The sequence below is a fragment of the Callorhinus ursinus genome, unplaced genomic scaffold, assembly GCF_003265705.2.
Source record: "Callorhinus ursinus isolate GAN/ISIS: 27379988/994484 unplaced genomic scaffold, GSC_fseal_2.0 scaffold20, whole genome shotgun sequence".
In the NCBI taxonomy this organism is placed as follows: Eukaryota; Metazoa; Chordata; class Mammalia; order Carnivora; family Otariidae; genus Callorhinus; species Callorhinus ursinus.
Window position 1 is genome coordinate 13,978,990 of NW_027397082.1, and position 18,482 is coordinate 13,997,471.

At 41.3% G+C, this 18,482-nt stretch overlaps 1 protein-coding gene across 5 annotated transcripts in view; it reads left to right on the plus strand.

The window, feature by feature from the left end:
* SORCS1 (sortilin related VPS10 domain containing receptor 1) overlaps positions 1-18,482 on the plus strand; it is a 572,578-nt gene that overhangs the window by 416,365 nt on the left and 137,731 nt on the right. For all 5 annotated transcript variants that reach the window (XM_025880696.2, XM_025880698.2, XM_073904224.1 and 2 more), the window contains exon 6: positions 3,570-3,634. In XM_025880696.2, the coding sequence (XP_025736481.1) occupies positions 3,570-3,634 (65 nt within the window). The remainder of the gene's footprint in view (positions 1-3,569; positions 3,635-18,482) is intronic.

An 18,482-nucleotide genomic window follows, 5' to 3' on the forward strand; every position in this document is an offset into this window, starting at 1 on the left:
GGTTGTCTTTTGGTTTTGTGGACTGTTTCTTTTGCTGTGCAAAAGCTTTTTATCTTGATGAGGTCCCAAGTGTTCATTTTTGCCCTTGCTTCCCTTGCCTTTGGCTATGTTTCTAGGAAGAAGTTGCTGTGGCTGGGGTCGAAGAGGTTGCTGCCTGTGTTCTCCTTTAGGATTTTAATGGACTCCTGTCTCACGTTTAGGTCTTTCAACCATTTGGAGTCTAGTTTTGTGTGTGGTGTAAGGAAATGGTCCAGTTTCATTCTTCTGCATGTGGCTGTCCAATTTTCCCAACACCATTTGTTGAAGAGACTGTCTTTTTTCCATTGGACATTCTTTCCTGCTTTGTCAAAGATTAGTTGACCATAGAGTTGAGGGTCCATTTCTGGGCTATTCTGTTCCTTTGATCTATGTGTCTGTTTTTGTGCCAGTACCCTACTGTCTTGATGATGACAGCTTTGTAATAGAGCTTGAAGTCTGGAATTGTGATGCCACCAGCTTTGCTTTTCTTCAACATTCCTCTGGCTTTTTGGGGTCTTTTCTGGTTCCGTACAACTTTTAGGATTATTTGTTCCATTTCTTTGAAAAAAGTGGATGGTATTTTGATAGGGATTGCATTGAATGTGTATATTGCTCTAGGTAGCATTGATATCTTCACAATATTTGTTCTTCCAATCCATGAGCATGGAAAGTTTTCCATTTCTTTGTGTTTTCCTCAGTTTTTTCCATGAGTATTTTATAGTTTTCTGAGTACAGATTCTTTGCCTTTTTGGTGAGATTTATTCCTAGGTATCTTATGGTTTTGGGTGCAATTGTAAATGGGATCGACTCCTTAATTTCTCTCTTCTGTCTTGTTTTTGGTGTATAGGAATACCACTGATTTCTAGGCATTGATTTTATATCCTGCCACTTTACTGAATTCCTGTATGAGTTCTAGCAGTTTTGGGGTGGAGTCTTGTGGGTTTTCCACATAAAATATCATATCATCTGCAAAGAGTGAGAGTTTGACTTCCTCTTTGCCGATTTGGATGCCTTTCATTTCTTTTTGTTGTCTGATTGCTGTGGCTAGGACTTCTAATACTATGTTGAATAGCAGTGGTGAGAGTGGACATCCCTGCCATGTTCCTGACCTTAGGGGGAAAGCTCTCAGCTTTTCCCCATTGAGAATGATATTCGCTGTTGGTTTTTCATAGATGGCTTTTATGATATTGAGGTATGTACCCTCTATGCCTATACTCTGAAGAGTTTTGATCAAGAAAGGATCCTGTACTTTGTCAAATTCTTTTTCTGCATCTATTGAGAGGATCATATGATTCTTGTTCTTTCTTTTGTTAATGTATTGTATCACATTGATTGATTTGCAGTTGTTGAGCTAACCTTGCAGCCCAGGGATAAATCCCACTTGGTCATGGTGAATAATACTTTTAATTATACTGTTGGATCCTACTGGCTCGTATTTTGGTGAGAATTTTTGCATCCATGTTCATCAAGGATATTGGTCTGTAATTCTCCTTTTTGATGGGGTCTTTGTCTGGTTTGGGGATCAAGGTAATCCTGGCCTCATAAAACGAGTTTGGAAGTTTTCCTTCCATTTCTATTTTTTGGAACAGTAGGTGAATAGGTATTAATTCTCCTTTAAATGTTTAGTAGAATTCCCCTGGGAAGCCATCTGGCCCTGGGCTTTTGTTTGTTGGGAGATTTTTGATGACTGCTTCAATTTGTTAGTGGTTATAGGTCTGTTCAGGTTTTCTGTTTCTTCCTGGTTCAGTTTTGGTAGTTGATACATCTCTAGGAATGCATCCATTTCTTCCAGATTATCTATTTTGCTGGCATATAGTTGCTCATATGTTCTTATAATTGTTTGTATTTCTTTGGTGTTGGTTGTGATCTCTCCTCTGTCATTCATGATTTTGTTGATTTGGGTCATTTCTCTTTTCTTTTTGATAAGTCTGGCCAGGGGTTTATCAATCTTGTTTATTCTTTTAGAAATAAAAAAAGATCTTAAGAGACAACTGCTCATATTGATTTGGGGCCATGAGCACATGGAAAGATACAACTGGATGAAGGGTACTTATTTCGTCTCGCACTGACACTCACCATGAGCCAAGCAGATAGGTCTGCATGTTAGTTTTTACCATTGTGTTTCTGCAGTGCCAGCCTTCTGGGAATTACAAGTGCTAGTCATTTCAAGGAAGAAACCCAGGGTAGCCGGCACGGTGCGAGGTGAACAGTATGGAACTACCCACTAATAATTTACAAAAACTAGTTAGCTGCTGAGATTTCTAGCTGGAAGACTTTTAAGGAGCTTGTTTTCTTTCTTAATCTCCTGACTATGGCCTCGTCAGAAGAGGTCGCCTGTGGATCCAGTTGGGGCTTCAGTGTGGGAAATGGAGAGCCTCCCTCCCTGGACCAGCAACTTAAGTGATGGTCAGATTATCACCGACTGCCCGCATTCTGATTCCAAGGTTGTGGAGTGTCCCAGTGCGTGTCCCCTGGCTCTTTGGGGAAAATTATCAAACCCTTACTAGGACTTTTCGGCTGCTGGAGAGAAGAAAGCAGGGTTTAGTGTTTCGAGCATAGACTCTGAATTTCAGGCCATGTATCAATCAGAGAAAAGTTACTGACAGTGATAATTGGGCCTTTAGGAGACTTCTTAAGATGAAGAGAGACTAAGCTAACTATGCTTCAGACTCTTTGAGCTCAGAAAATGAGTTCAAATAAGAAGAGTTCTGGGAATGCCCTTAGGATAATGATTAATTTACTTATTTCAAAGAGCTCACAGACCATTATATACTCCTGCCCTCTGTTCATTTCCTTCCTTCTTTCATTCAACATTTGACTATCTATTATAGCTCAGGTAACAGAATAATTATTTTCTACTTAATAAGGCTTACTGCAAGACTACACTAAATAATAGGTGCCTCCAAGGCATTTTAAATAGACTTTTATTTTGCTTTTATTTTATTTTGCTTACACATATGGTTCCAAGCACCTACTGTGAAGTATGGTGCATCTGCATTTTCCTCTCACACTGGTTCAGTGACACAGAGCATGGTCCCTCTGTGCCAATACTGGCCCCTGCATCGGGTGGAGTCACATGATATGTTCATAGTGCGTAGGATAGGGGAACCAGTTCTGCTAATTTCAAATGAAAAAATTAATTAGATCAGTTTGCTTTGGAAATCACTGTTCAAGCAACCCAGCTAAAGCAGCCTGCCTGGAATTTGCCTGCTATGTCTTGAAAGTCTAATATATGGTTAGTGAGATTGTCACAGGAGGACATCCGGGCCATGTGTAGGACTTATTTGCAGGTCGGAGCTAATAACACGCAATATCCTTGTCAGACTTAAGCCTGGCCTTCATCAAATAAAGGTTTCATTAGAGCTTTATTTGAAGTGGAAATTTTACTGTCAGGCTATATAAATAAATACGGCAGATGTATTCCAAGGATTGTGGTGTTTAAATCCTGCGAACATTAGTAGTCCCTGGGCTCCACTGAGTTTCTCTGAGGCACATGTGAAGTCATTAATGTTGGTCTTCCTTTTCCTCTTTCTCCATTTTTATTTTTTTAGGTCTGTGATGGGGTCAAATAAGGAACCAGATCTTGTGCATCTCGAGGCCAGAACTGTAGATGGTCGTAAGTAATTCATCTTCTCCATGATGTTCATAGTAATACTAGTTTTACCAATCTACCATGAGCCAAGTCTGTGTCTAGGGAAAACATAGCAGCAATAGTCCAAGTCCTTAGTAATCCAGAGTTGCCTTAACAATTTCCAACATCTCTCATCCAGTCAAGGTGTTTTCCTTTCCAGGTAATGAGGAAATGCCCCCGTTTCTTATTTCTGAAGTGTTTTTGTAGTTATTGTTATGATTATGTTTTTGCCGCTGTTTTTTGATTTGTTTTTCCAGTTTCCTTATTTTATCAGATATGGTTTCAAAAAAACCATAGAATAATATCATAACCAGAGAAGGCATCCATTTCTTAGGAGAGTCTTTCTTGAACTCCCAGTCTAAACCGATTTCATGCTTTATTTGCTTTCATTCTGTGGTTATACTGGATGTTATCTTTGGGGGAAGCCAAGAAAGGGTACAGGGCAACTCTTATACTAGTTTTTGCAACTTTTATGTGAGCCTAAAATTACTTCAAAATAAAAAGCTAAAAAAGTAGAAATGGATGTCTGAACCATCCATAGTGATTAATTACAATGAATTGGCCTCTGGGTTCTAGGATAGGAGGGGCCATGTGCATCTTCAGTCAATATCGCTTCTCCAGCACATGCCACATTGTCAACATGTAGATGGAGCTTAGTAAATATTAGTTGAGTGAGTGGATACATAGTTGACCAATTGTCAGGGTGACCGAATCACTTACTAAGTTGGAAAATTTTAGGGCATTGCATCTCAAATTTGAACATAACATGGCCCAGTGAGGGATCTTGTTAAAATGTGGATTCTGATTCAACAGGGGCCCAAGAGTCTGCATTCCTAATAAGTTCCCAGGCGAAGCCTGTGCTGCTGGTCAGCGGAACACATTTAAAGTAAAAAAGTCCCACAACGTAAAACTAATGAAAGAGCTTTAGGGTCTGTTTCCCATGACTGCACCTCTTGTTTAGGAAGCTCCGGATGGAATTGGTAACATCCCAGATTGCTTTCATTTTCAAGCTTTTGGGGATAATACCACTTCTGGCTTGTGGCATCTAATGCACATAAGCCCATATCCTGAAAACAATAAGGCCGTCACTTTCCCTGATGTGCACGTTTTCTTTCACCCAACATTATTCCTATGCTCCCTGCAGCCATGAAGGTAGATAATGCCAAACTGTCATCTCGGGCTCAGCTTTCACATGGCATGAAATAGATCAGTTCTAATTTTATTTATTTTATTTTACTTTTTTGCAAAGGCAGCATCTTCAGAAACTACCCAAGAGTGAAAATTCAATAAAGGGATTTAATTTGAAAAGTTATCCCTGTCAAAACAGAACAGAAAAAAAATTACCTACCAATTGAAATAAAGGATCTAGGCATAATGCCTGACCTGACTGGGTATTAAAAAAAGAGATTTTTTAAGTATCATATCCAGTCCCTCTCTTTCTCTCTCTCTCTCTCTCTTTCTTCCTTCCTCTCCCTCTTCCTCTTTCTCAAGGTACTTGGTAACCAGGACTCCAGGGCAAAGAAACAGAGGAAGGGGAGAGAAGGAAAGAGCACAGAGAGATCAGAGTAGTAAGGTATTAGCATATGTAGCGGAGACTGTATTTATTAAACCCAGGTTCCAGGCTGGTCAGTTGCTCCAGGAATTCTAATGTCTGTATGTCACTTCTCTATTTTCTGATTGAGATCCTTCTGTAGTATTCAGGACAAAATTTAAGGCTGTGGAACCCATTGTTTATACATCTTGTTGAGTATATGCCAAAATAATACAATATTTTGACTTTGGATAAGTGATTGCTTTCTGATTTTAATGGATTCAGGAATTCTGTTATTTTGACACAGGAACAAGCCCTCAGTAGCTTATTTGGCTCATCCCCATAGGGTGGCTTACAAATGCTTATCTGGGCTTGTTATTCAAAGTTCAGTTTTAGTCTCATTTCACATTTCCCTAGATTACATTTTATAATTGATTTCTGCTTCACCTGAAGTCTCCAGAGCTCCATAGCTGAGGGCAGGTAAGCTCTGGAAAGAGCTTTTTTTTTTTTTTCCTTGCTCTGCGACAGTCTATGACTACCATAGACATTTCTGCCACTGTGCTCTGGAATCCGGATGTCTTGTAGTTTACACTGTGACAAGGATGTTATTCTTCCTTGCATTACCTCTCTGCCTTGGGAGGCAGGCGGTGGAGAGCAACCTCAATTACCATCTATCACAGGAATTATTACTGGAAAATTTTGAACATGTTTATTGGATGTGGCATTTGTTATTGGCCCCTGCATTTAACTGAGGACAAATTGACAGGTCCTCATCCCAGAGACAAAGATTTTACTATTTGACTATCATGTGTGTGTATGAATGTGAATGCACTCAGGCATCCTATGTACCCAGTACATTAAAACTGCTGCCCAGTGCATTAAAACCATAAAAAGGAAACCTATTCTATCGATTCACCTAATATAGGTGCATTTCTGTATATGTATGTAATGTATGTAGTTAGAAAATGTTGACTAAACTGCTGGATTGAAAGCTTTGTGTAAAGCCATATCTCATTTTATTTTGATTCTCTGTACAAACAAAGCTCAGAGACTGACCCATTTGTTGACTTAATAAATAACCTTATCTGTGTAAGCATGTCTTCTTAAAGGGCTTTAACCATAGGGTCTACAGAGTCCTGAAGGGCTCTGCATGTTACGTATATGTGATTTTGGAGGAAAAGAATGTAACTGTGATCAGAATTCTTCACATGGCAATTACATAGGAATGCAGAGTTCTCTATGCACATCTGTAAATATCATCTTGCAAGAAAACTTGCAGTATCAGGTTTGACCTTTATCGCCCCTCCCTCTGACTTCTGAAATGAAAGGCCTGGTCAGTGACATGACTATTTCCGTACTGGTGGTGATCCGTGCTAACATGAACAGGGAACAAGGGACAATTACTGGGCTCATTGTCTATTTGCATGAGTAAGTAACCTTGTAACAACTTGCACAAGGACTAATCTCTTTCACTGGGGAGAAACAACCTTGGCCCTTTAATCAACTGTGAAAATGATTGTCCAAAAACTCTTGCTGAAATGAACCACAGACTAGCATTTTACAAGCTGAAATAAAAATCAGAGGAGAGTCACAACTTTATATAGCCACCTTCCCACAAATTCTGGTCTTGGGTGAGAACTGTACATCCCATTCTACTTCCCATTTTCCAGTGCTCCGGTTGACTTGCGTATTGAGCGGCTTGCCTAGCAACGTCTGAATGGGGGGAGCGTGGGTACAATGCTGAGGGGCTGGGATGGAGACCTCAGTTCTCATCAGACCTCAGAAGGTGACCTATGGGGTGCTTTCAGTTCTTCCTATAGAAATAGGTTACTTTTATAACAAGAGTAGCAACAATGACAATAAAAAGATAAGTCATACTCAGGTGCATCAAGTGAAAAGTAAAATCTGCTTCTTGACCTTCATTCCCATTCCCCAGAGGTACTATTTTTTTTTTAATATTTCTTCTGCATTTTTACAGAAATTGTTCGGGCTTACACAGGTGAGTATGCATGTGAGTACACGTGCATACACATTCACAGATGTTCGTGCCGTAAAACCATTATTGCCAAATTCGCTGTTGGCGAGCACAATAGCAAGTTAAAATTTTTCCATATCAACACATGCAAATGTAGCCACTTCGTGACCAATGACTATAAAAAAAAAAACACAGTGCTAATACATCACACACACACACACACACACACACACACACTACTGATTTGGTTAATAAGCATTCAGACTTGTGCAGGCAGTAAGCCCTGCTGGGAAGAGAAATTACTGAAGGCAAATTCCGGATCTGAGAATGTGTACATTGATATACAATAATATACATTGTATACTTGTTACATTGTCCTCTGAGATGGTTGTATCATTGCATACTGTCAGTATGATGATGCTAGGATGCTTGTGTTTGTAAGCCTTCAATAGCCCGAGACATTATCAAAGATTTTTTAAACATAACCCATCTGATGAGCAAAGAGCTATATCCTTATTGTTTTCATTTTCATTTATTTAATCGTGAATGAGGTAAAAGAATTTTTATTTATTTTTCATGGCTATTTGTGTTTCCTCATCAGTGCACCTTTAAAAGTTAGTCAATCTCTTTAATGTTCCGGAGAAGACGAACACTTGGGCATTTCTATACAAAAAAAAAAAAAGTCAAACTGGCCACTCCCACTCCAGTGAGGGTCCCAGCACTGACCCACCAACTGGCATTATTCGACCCCACATTTCATAACCTTCATTTTACCTTCTTTTCAGTCAGTTTAGGAACAGTTTCTGAGGTGGGACCTGGGAAGAGGCTAGAAGATTCCAGTTCGGGGCGGCTGCAGACTCCGATGGCCCCCTCCTAGTCTCCAGCATGCTGAACAAGCACCTCTCCCCTCTTGCCTGTGCCCACAGCAGGCATCAGGGATGAGGCAGTGCGGGGGCACTTTGCACTTGGCTTTTTCTCCTGGCTGCCTCCTTCTGACCCCATTGTTCATATTGCAAAAGCCGCTTGATTTCAACCCCTAGTGATTTCGGCTTGGCCTCTCTGATTTAGTAGCCTTAAAGACAGCCCTGAAAACCAACCAGAAAAGCATGCAACATGGTAACACAGGCCCCTCCACACAGCAGTGAAAACCTAACAGGAACATGCAGGGGCGGGCCCCGCTGGGCAGCTTTCAGAGTGGGCTCTTTGTACGCTTCTGTGCTACTTCCCTTGCATGCTGTGTGCCCAGCAGGCCGGGAGGAGGTCTGTGCCCTTACTTCTCATGCTCAGGAAGAGAGGACAGAGTGTGCAGGCGAAGCCTGTTTTCCCCTGGCCCTCACTCGATGACAGAGGTCTGCATCTCTCCTGGGTTTTCAGGATCCCCCAGGACATAGCAGCACTAGTCCATATAACATGTATGGCAATTTCCAAGTGTCTGGAAAATTCCTAATGCTTCTTACTCCTGCTTCCAAAAAAAAAAAAAGTGTCATAATGGTCTTGGCACTCACACATTTCCTTCCTTGGTCCTGCATGTTGTCAAGCAACAGTAATGCTAGTACTATGCATTATATTCCTCTCATTCGCCTGGTGCTACTGCAGCACTAGGTACTTTTCAGCTGCATTACTTATACCGATTCTTGTGAGTAGACTCTATTGTTATTTTTCTCATTTTAACTTTGAGGAAAACAAGGCTTTTAGTGATTAAATGTTTTGGCCATTGCCTCAGGGCTAGAATTTGAAGCCCTATTATTCATTCATTCAGCAGGTACTGTTGGACTGTATGTTGTGCTGCGTGCTGTCCTAGACACGGATGGGAGATAGGAGGGAACGTTGCAAAGGCCCTGCTCTCATAGAGTTTCCCTTGTAGTTAGGGGAGACGTTCTAAACGTGTGTATAATGCCAAGTGGTGCTAAGTTCCAGGAAGTAAAACAAAGCAGAGCAAGGGGAGTAGTGATTGAGGGGGAGGGGAGGTCAAGGAAGGAATCTCTGATAAGGTGGCATTTGATGTTTGAGCCAAGTCTTTATGGAGGTAAGGGAGACAGCCTGGTGGAATAGCATTCCAGATGGATGGAAGAGCGCATGCAAATGATATGGAGTATGGCCATGCTTGGCAGGGGCGGGGGGGCGGATAGCAGGAAGGCCAGGGATATAGACAGGACAGGCCAATGTGTCATTTTTGTTCATTCCACCATGAAAGGCAGAAATTGTACTCTATTGGTCTTGGTTGAATATTGGCCATGTTCCAAGTATGATATTTAGTATTGAGGGTGATAAAAATAGAAGGTTATTAAGTGAAGAAATAGTGGATTGACCATACCCACGTGCCTCAGAGGCAATCCCTTGAACAGATTCTTTTTCCTGAAATTAATCACATAACATGTGAACACATCTAAGTAGACATTGTACACCTCTCCCCCAAAAACCCTGGAAAAAATTCTGTGTGCTTTTTCCCCCATGCACCAAACTGCTTTCATTTCTCCCCTTCCTCTCTTTTTCCTTCCCACTTTTACTCCTGCTTTTGTTCCTTCTGGTTTTCCTACCATTTGGAAAGTTGTTTGAACAAATGTGCTTCAGTGTGACCTTCTAGATAACTTTGTGTCTTTTCTCCATTAAACTGGATTTCCAGCGTGGTTTTCCCACAGAACAGACAGGGAGCATTCCTCAGACACATCTCATACCCTGCCCCTCATGCCTCTGTGCTGTCACCAGTGTTCCTTCTTTCTGGATTCATCCTTATCACTCACCCTGTCACCGTTCCAAGCAGCCTTCCAGACTTTTCTCAGGTCCTCCACAAAGCCTTCCACGGGTGTCCCCGCCCTACCCCCACACAGGTCATTGTTCCCTCTGTGCATTAGAGTGAATAGTAAAGTGGTCTCTGTCCCCCAAAGTACTGTAGGCCAGGGAAGCGTAACAGGTCCACAGTTGTGTGTGACGCAAAGTAAAATAGCTGCAGTCAAGGAGAAGTCGTGGCACAAGGTAGACCGTCTGTGGAAGGGTATAAATTTGTGTGTCCCTCACCTGGGGGTGGGACACACCTGATCCTTCCAGAGGTACACTCACCACACTGCCTTGTAGTGGGCAAGTGATATTTTGTTTTTCAGAGCAGATTTTTTTTTATTGTTATATTAATCACCATATATTACATCATTAGTTCTTGAAGTAGAGTTCCATGATTCATTGTTTGTGCATAACACCCAGTGCTCCATGCAGAATGTGCCCTCTTTAAACCCATCACCAGGCTACCCCATCCCCCCACCCTCCTCCCCTCTAGAACCCTCAGTTTGTTTTTCAGAGTCCATCATCTCTCATGGTTCATCTCCCCCTCCGACTTACTCCCCTTCATTCTTCCCCTCCTGCTATATTCTTTTTCTTTTTTTCTTAACATATGTTGCATTATTTGTTTCAGAAGTACAGGTCTGTGATTCAACAGTCTTACACAATTCACAGCGCTCACCATAGCACACACCCTCCCCAATGTCTATCACCCAGCCTCCCCTTCCCTCCCACCCCCCACCACTCCAGCAACCCTCAGTTTGTTTCCTGAGATTAAGAATTCCTCATATCAGGGAGGTCATATGATACATGTCTTTCTCTGATTGACTTATTTCACTCAGCATAACACCCTCCAGTTCCATCCATGTCGTTGCAAATGGCAAGATCTCATTCCTTTGGTTGGCTGCATAATATTCCATTGTGTATATATACCACTTCTTCTTTATCCATTCATCTGTCGATGGACATCTTGGCTCTTTCCACAGTTTGGCTATTGTGGACATTGCTGCTATAAACATTGGGGTGCATGTACCACTTTGGATCCCTATATTTGTATCTTTGTGGTAAATACCCAATAGTGCAATTGCTGGCTCGTATGGTAGCTCTATTTTCAACTGTTTGAGGAACCTCCATACTGTTTTCCAGAGTGGCTGCACCAGCTTGCATTCTCACCAACAGTGTAGGAGGGTTCCCCTTTCTCCACATCCCCGCCAATATCTGTCGTTTCCTGACTTGTTCATTTTAGCCATTCTGAACGCGTGTGAGGTGGTATCTCATTGAAGTTTTGATTTGGATTTCCCTGATGCCGAGTGATGTTGAGCACTTTGTCATGTGTCTGTTGGCCATTTGGATGTCTTCTTTGGAAAAATGTCTGTTCATGTCTTCTGCCCATTTCTTGATTGGATTATTTGTTCTTTGGGTGTTGAGTTTGATGAGTTCTTTATAGATTTTGGATACTAGCCCTTTATCTGATAGGTCCTTTGCAAATATTTTCTCCCATTATGTCGGTTGTCTTTTGGTTTTGTGGACTGTTTCTTTTGCTGTGCAAAAGCTTTTTATCTTGATGAAATCCCAATAGTTCATTTTTGCCCTGGCTTCCCTTGCCTTTGGCGAGGTTTCTAGGAAGAAGTTGCTGTGGCTGAGGTCCAAGAGGTTGCTACCTGTGTTCTCCTTTAGGATTTTGATGGACTCCTGTCTTACATTTAGGTCTTTCAACCATTTGGAGTCTATTTTTGTGTGTGGTGTAAGGAAATGGTCCAGTTTCATTCTTCTGCATGTGGCTGTCCAATTTTCCCAACACAATTTGTTGAAGAGACTGTCTTTTTTCCATTGGACATTCTTTCCTGCTTTGTCGAAGATTAGTTGACCATAGAGTTGAGGGTCCATTTCTGGACTCTCGATTCTGTTCCATTGATCGATGTGTCTGTTTTTGTGCCAGTACCATACTGTCTTGATGATGACAGCTTTGTAATAGAGCTGGAAGTCCGGAATTGTGATGCCGCCAGCTTTGCTTTTCTTTTTCAACATTCCTCTGGCTATTCGGGGTCTCTTCTTTATTTTTAGGATTTTTAGGATTATTTGTTCTATTATTTGTTCTATTTCTTTGAAAAAAGTGGCTGGTATTTTGATGGGGATTGCATTGAATGTGTAGATTGCTCTAAGTAGCATTGACATCTTCACAATGTTTGTTCTCCCAATCCATGAGCATGGAATGTTTTTCCATTTCTTTGTGTCTTCTTCAATTTCTTTCATGAGTATTTTATAGTTTTCTGAGTACAGATCCTTTGCCTCTTTGGTTAAATTTATTCCTAGGTATCTTATGGTTTTGGGTGCAATTGTAAATGGGATCGACTCCTTGATTGTCTCTCTTCTGTCTTGTTGTTGGTGTATAGGAATGCCACTGATTTCTGTGCATTGATTTTATATCCTGCTACTTGACTGAATTCCTGTATGAGTTCTAGCAGTTTTGGGGTGGAGTCTTTTGGGTTTTCCACATACAGTATCATATCATCTGCAAAGAGTGAGAGTTTGACTTCCTCTTTGCCAATTTGGATGCTTTGATTTCTTTTTGTTGTCTGATTGCTGTGGCTAGGACCTCTAATACTATGTTGAATAGCAGTGGTGAGAGTGGACATCCCTGCCATGTTCCTGACCTTAGGGGAAAAGCTCTCAGCTTTTCCACATTGAGAATGATATTCACTGTAGGTTTTTGAAAATGGCTTTTATGATATTGAGGTATGTACCCTCTATCCCTATACTCTGAAGAGTTTTGATCAAGAAAGGATGCTGTACTTTGTCAAATGCTTTTTCTGCATCCTTTGAGATGATCATATGATTCTTCTTCTTTCTTTTGTTAATGTATTGTATCACGTTGATTGATTTGCGGATGTTGAACCAGCCTTCCAGCCCAGAGATAAATCCCACTTGATCGTGGTGAATAATCCTTTTAATGTACTGTTGGATCCTATTGGCTAGTATTTTGGTGAGAATTTTTGCATCCATGTTCATCAAGGATATTGGTCTGTAATTCTCCTTTTTGAAGGGGTCTTTGTCTGGTTTTGGGATCAAGGTAAGGCTGTCCTCATAAAATGAGTTTGGAAGTTTTCCTTCCATTTCTCTTTTTTGGAACAGTTTCAGGAGAATAGGTATTAATTCTTCTTTAAATGTCTGATAGAATTCCCCTGGGAAGCCATCTGGCCCTGGGCTTTTGTCTATTGGGAGATTTTTGATGACTGCTTCAATTTCCTTAGTGGTTATAGGTCTGTTCAGGTTTTCTATTTCTTCCTGGTTCAATTTTGGTAGTTGATACATCTCTAGGAATGCACCCATTTCTTCCAGGTGATCTAATTTGCTGGCATAGTGTTGCTCATAATATGTTCTTATAATTGTTTGTATTTCTTTGGTGTTGGTTGTGATCTATCCTCTTTCATTCATGATTTTGTTGATTTGGGTCCTTTCTCTTTTCTTTTTGATCAGTCTGGCCAGGGGTTTATCAATCTAGTTAATTCTTTCAAAGAACCAGCTCCTAGTTTCTTTGATCTCTTCTGTTCTTTGGTTTCTATTTCATTGATTTCTGCTCTGATCTTTAGGATTTCTCTTCTCCTGCTGGGTTTAGGCTTTATTTGCTGTTCTTTCTCCAGCTCCGTTAGGTGTGGGTTAGGTTGTGTATTTGAGACCTTTCTTGTTTCTTGAGAAAGGCTTGTATTTCTATATACTTTCCTCTCAGGACGGCCTTTGCTGTATCCCAAAGATTTTGAACAGTTATGTGTTCATTTTCATTGGTTTCCATGAACTTTTTTTAATTCTTCTTTAATTTCCTGGTTGACCCATTCATTCCTTAGTAGGATGCTCTTTAGCCTCCATGTATTTGAGTTCTTTCTGACTTTCCTCTGGTGATTGAGTTCTAGTTTCAAAGCATTGTGGTCTAAAAAAATGCAGGGAATAATTCCAGTCTTTTGGTACCAGTTGAGACCTGATTTATGACCTAGGATGTGATCAATTCTGGAGAATGTTCCATGGGCACTAGAGAAGAATGTGTATTCCGTTGCTTTGGGATGGAATGTTCTGAATATGTCTGTGAAGTCCATTTGGTCCAGTGTGTCATTTAAAGTCTTTATTTCCTTGTTGATCTTTTGCTTAGATGATCTGTCCATTTCAGTCAGGGTGGTGTTAAAGTCCCCCACTATTATTGTATTGTTGTCAGTGTGTTTCTTCGCTTCTGTTATCAATTGCCTTATATAATTGGCTGTTCCCATGTTAGGGGCATAGATATTTACAATTGTTAGATCTTCTTGTTGGATAGACCCTTTAAGTAGGATATAGTGTCCTTCCTCATCTCTTATTACAATCTTTGTTTTAAAATCTAATTTGTCCGATATAAGGATTGCCACCCCAGCTTTCTTTTGGTGTCCATTAGCATGCTAAATGGTTTTCCACCCCCTCACTTTCAATGTGGGGGTGTCTTTTTGTCTAAAATGAGTCTCTTGCAAACAGCAAATGGATGGGTCTTGTTTTTTAATCCAATCTCATAGTCTGTGTCTTTTGATTGGGGCATATAGCCCATTTACATTCAGGGTAACTTTTGAAAGCTATGAATTAAGTGCCATTGTATTGCCGTACGGTGACTGTTACTGTATTTTGTCTCTGTTCCTTTCTGATCTGTGCTGCTTTTAGGCTCTCTCTTTGCTTAGAGGACCCCTTTCAATATTTCTTGGAGGGCTGGTTTCGTGTTTGCACATTCTTTTAGTTTTTGCTTTTCCTGGAAGCTTTTTATCTCTCCTTCAATTTTCAATGAGAGCGTAGCTGGATATAGTATTCTTGGCTGCATATTTTTCTCGTTCAGTGCTCTGAAGATATCATGTCAGTCCTTTCTGGCCTACCAGTTCTCTGTGGATAGGTCTGTTGCCAATCTAATGTTTCTACCATTGTAAGTTACATATCTCTTCTCCCGAGCTGCTTTCAGGATTTTCTCTTTGTCTCTGAGACTCATAAGTTTTACTATTAGATGTCGGGGTGTTGACCTATTTTTATTGATTTTGAGAGGGGTTCTCTGTGCCTCCTGGATTTTGATGCCTGTTTCCTTCCCCACATTAGGGAAGTTCTCTGCTATAATTTGCTCCAATATACCTTCTGCCCCTCTCTCTCTTTCTTCTTCTTCTGGTATCCCAATTATTCTAATGTTGTTTCATCTTATCGTATCGCTTATCTCTCGAATTCTGCCCTCGTGATCCTGTAGTCGTTTCTCTCTCTTTTTCTCAGCCTCTTTATTTTCCATCATTTGGTCTTCTATATCCCTGATTCTCTCTTCTGCCTCATTTATCCTAGCAGTACCCCCATGTTTGATTGTACCTCATTAATAGCCCTTTTGATTTCGACCAGGTTAGATTTTAGTTCTTTTATTTCTCCAGAAAGGGTTTCTCTAATAACTTCCATGCTTTTTTCAAGCCCAGCTAGTATCTTTAAAGTTATGATTCTGAACTCTAAGTCCGACATCATACTAATGTCCATATTTAGTAGGTCCCTGGCTGACGGTACTATCTCTTGTTCTTTTTGCTGAGGTGATTTTTTTCACCTTGTCATTTTGTCCAGGGGAGAATAGATGAATGAGAGACAAAATGCGAACAGGTTATCAACGTCCCCAGCAAATATACTCTATACAAATCAGAAAAGACCTGAAACCAGAGGAAAAGAAAGGGAAAGAAAGAAAAAAGAAAGAGAAAAGAAAGAAAGAAAAAAAAGGAAAAGATAAAAACAAAAACACAACAATACAAAAAAAAGCCGAATATGATCAAATATGATCAGGCTAATACATAAATCAGTCTCTCCCGTCTCCCCAGTCTCCGGCCGCACTGCGTGCTCTCCCGGCCTGTGACCGAGCATTTCAATCTCTGGCACCCGACCCCGTGTGGAGTCTCCAAACCCAGCAGATCCCTGTGGTGCGCTCCCGCGCCGCTCCTCCCCGGGGAGGAAGGGGAGTCTCCCCAGCTCTGCCGCTTGTTGGGTCCCTGCTGGAGGAGCAGTGGCCCGACTGGGCCGCGGATCACAGTTTATGGCAACCCCGAGCTGAGAGCCCGCGCCTCGGCTCCGTCTCTGCAGCCGGCTTCCCTGCTCCAATACCTGGGAGCTCTGCTGCACTCAGGCACCCCCGGTCTTTCTGTGACCCCGATGGTCCTGAGACCTCACTGTCCTGCGAGGGTTCCACCCCCCCGCTTAGCCACTGGAGCGATGTCACTCAGAGGAGCCAACTTCTAAATGTTCCGATTTTGTGCCCCACGGCTCTATCACTTGCCAGAAGCGGCAAACGGAAGCCCCCTCCCCCGCCATCTATCCTCCCAAATATGGGCTCGGATTCACTTCTCCGCATGTCCTACCTTCTAGTAAGTGGTCGCTTCTCTGTTCAGAGAGTTGTTGCTACTCTCTTCTTCGGTCTCCTGTTGAGATCGTAGGTGTTCAGAATGTTTTGATCCCTATTCACCTGAATTCCTGAGACCAGACGAAATCCAGGTCTCCTACTCCTCCGGCAAGTGATGTTTTGTATTAGGATTAAATTATTATGTCCTTATGGCCTCTTTCATGTCCCTAATTTCTAGTCTTTTGCTTGGCAAAAAAATTTATGATCTCAGAACTCTTCCTGTAGTAATCATGGCCTCCTAAATGTCAGAAGGCTAGCCATAAAAGACAACATTTAGAAAGTTATCTTGGACCAAAATCAAGAGATTTCATAGAAGAACGCAATGCCACAATGTCATTATATTGAGGGAGAACATTTGATCTAAGTTTATAATTTTCACAGACATGTATTGAACTTAGTCTTTTCAGGGGCCATAGCTGGAGTTCAGCTTTGCAGATGTCAATTTCTAACTGGTACATGCCACAGAGGGTTCCAGAAACCTGATGGTAATGAAGTGTACATGAGCACAAGCATGTTGACACGTGTGTGTGTGTGTGTGTGTGTGTTGTGTGTGTGTTGGTTGGGAACATTTAATATGAAGGTTCTAAAATAATAGAACAACATAAAGAACAAAAGGAAGATATATATTCAGATATATGGACTTTAAAAACTGCCCTGTTTTAAACCCTCTTACACTGTTGGTGGGAATGCAAGCTGGTGCAACCACTCTGGAAAACAGTATGGAGGTTCCTCAAACAGTTGAAAATAGAGCTACCATACAATCCAGCAATTGTACTACTGGGAATTTACCACAAAGATACAAATGTAGGGATCCGAAGGGGTACGTGCACCCCGTTGTTTATGGCAGCAATGTCCACAATAGCCAAACTGTGGAAAGAGCCAAGATGTCCATCGACAGATGAATGGATAAAGAAGTGGTATATATACACAATGGAATATTATGCAGCCATCCAAAGGAATGAGATCTTGCCATTTGCAATGACATGGATGGAACTGGAGGGTGTTATGCTGAGTGAAATAAGTCAATCAGAGAAAGACATGTATCATATGACCTCACTGATATGAGGAATTCTTAATCTCAGGAAACAAACTGAGGGTTGCTGGAGTGGTGAGGGGTGGGAGGGATGGGGTGGCTGGGTGATAGACATTGGGGAGGGTATGTGCTATGGTGAGCGCTGTGAATTGTGCAAGACTGTTGAATCACAGATCTGTATTTCTGAAACAAATAATGCAACATATGTTAAGAAAAAAGAAAAAGAAGAAGATAGCAGGAGGGGAAGAATGAAGGGGAGTAAGTCAGAGGGGGAGACGAACCATGAGAGACGATGGACTCTGAAAAACAAACTGAGGGCTCTAGAGGGGAGCGGGGTGGGGGGTTGGGTTAGCCTGGTGATGGGTATTAAAGAGGGTATGTATCGAATGGAGCACTGGGTGTTATACGCAAACAATGAATCATGGAACACTACATCAAAAACTAATGATGTAATGTATGGTGATTAATATAACATAATAAAAATTATTAAAAAAAAGAAAAAAAAAGAAAATTAGTGGGGATGGGGAGAGTTCCAAAGTGCTTGTGACTGCCTACAGAGTTTATGGTTTTGTTTAAAATGAAACGTTTCTAATATTAAGGTATATGAAATGATTTGTTGCTAAATAAATATTTGTTGAATGATAAAATCAGTGGTAGAGTCCTAGAGATCTGTGTTGCATTTCATTTAGTAGCATTTGAGCTTATACAAATCTCATCGCTAAGTCTGGAGTTCTTCATCTGTAAAAACTACCACTTTCTCGAACTTTTTGTTATAAAGTTTAAAAGAGAAAAAGCATGCAATCCATTTAGCATGGTTCCTAGCCCAGAGGAGAGGGTTGCTCTGGTTGTTCTGGGGGTTAATACCACTGCTGCCATCTTTGGAGAGATTCTGGGAAGGGAGAGAGAGGTCAGCCTGAGCCTCAGGAAAAACTCCATAAAAGAAAGCCCAGGATGTGTTTGGATGGGGTGGCAGGCAAGGGAAGGGCAGTTCAAACCAGAGGAACCGTCTGAATGAACATAGGGTGTCAGCCAGGAATGAGCGTGCTGTTTAGAAATTGCAGAAGCCCTGATGATACAGACTTACCAACATGACAGAGGTTTGTTGGCGCAGGG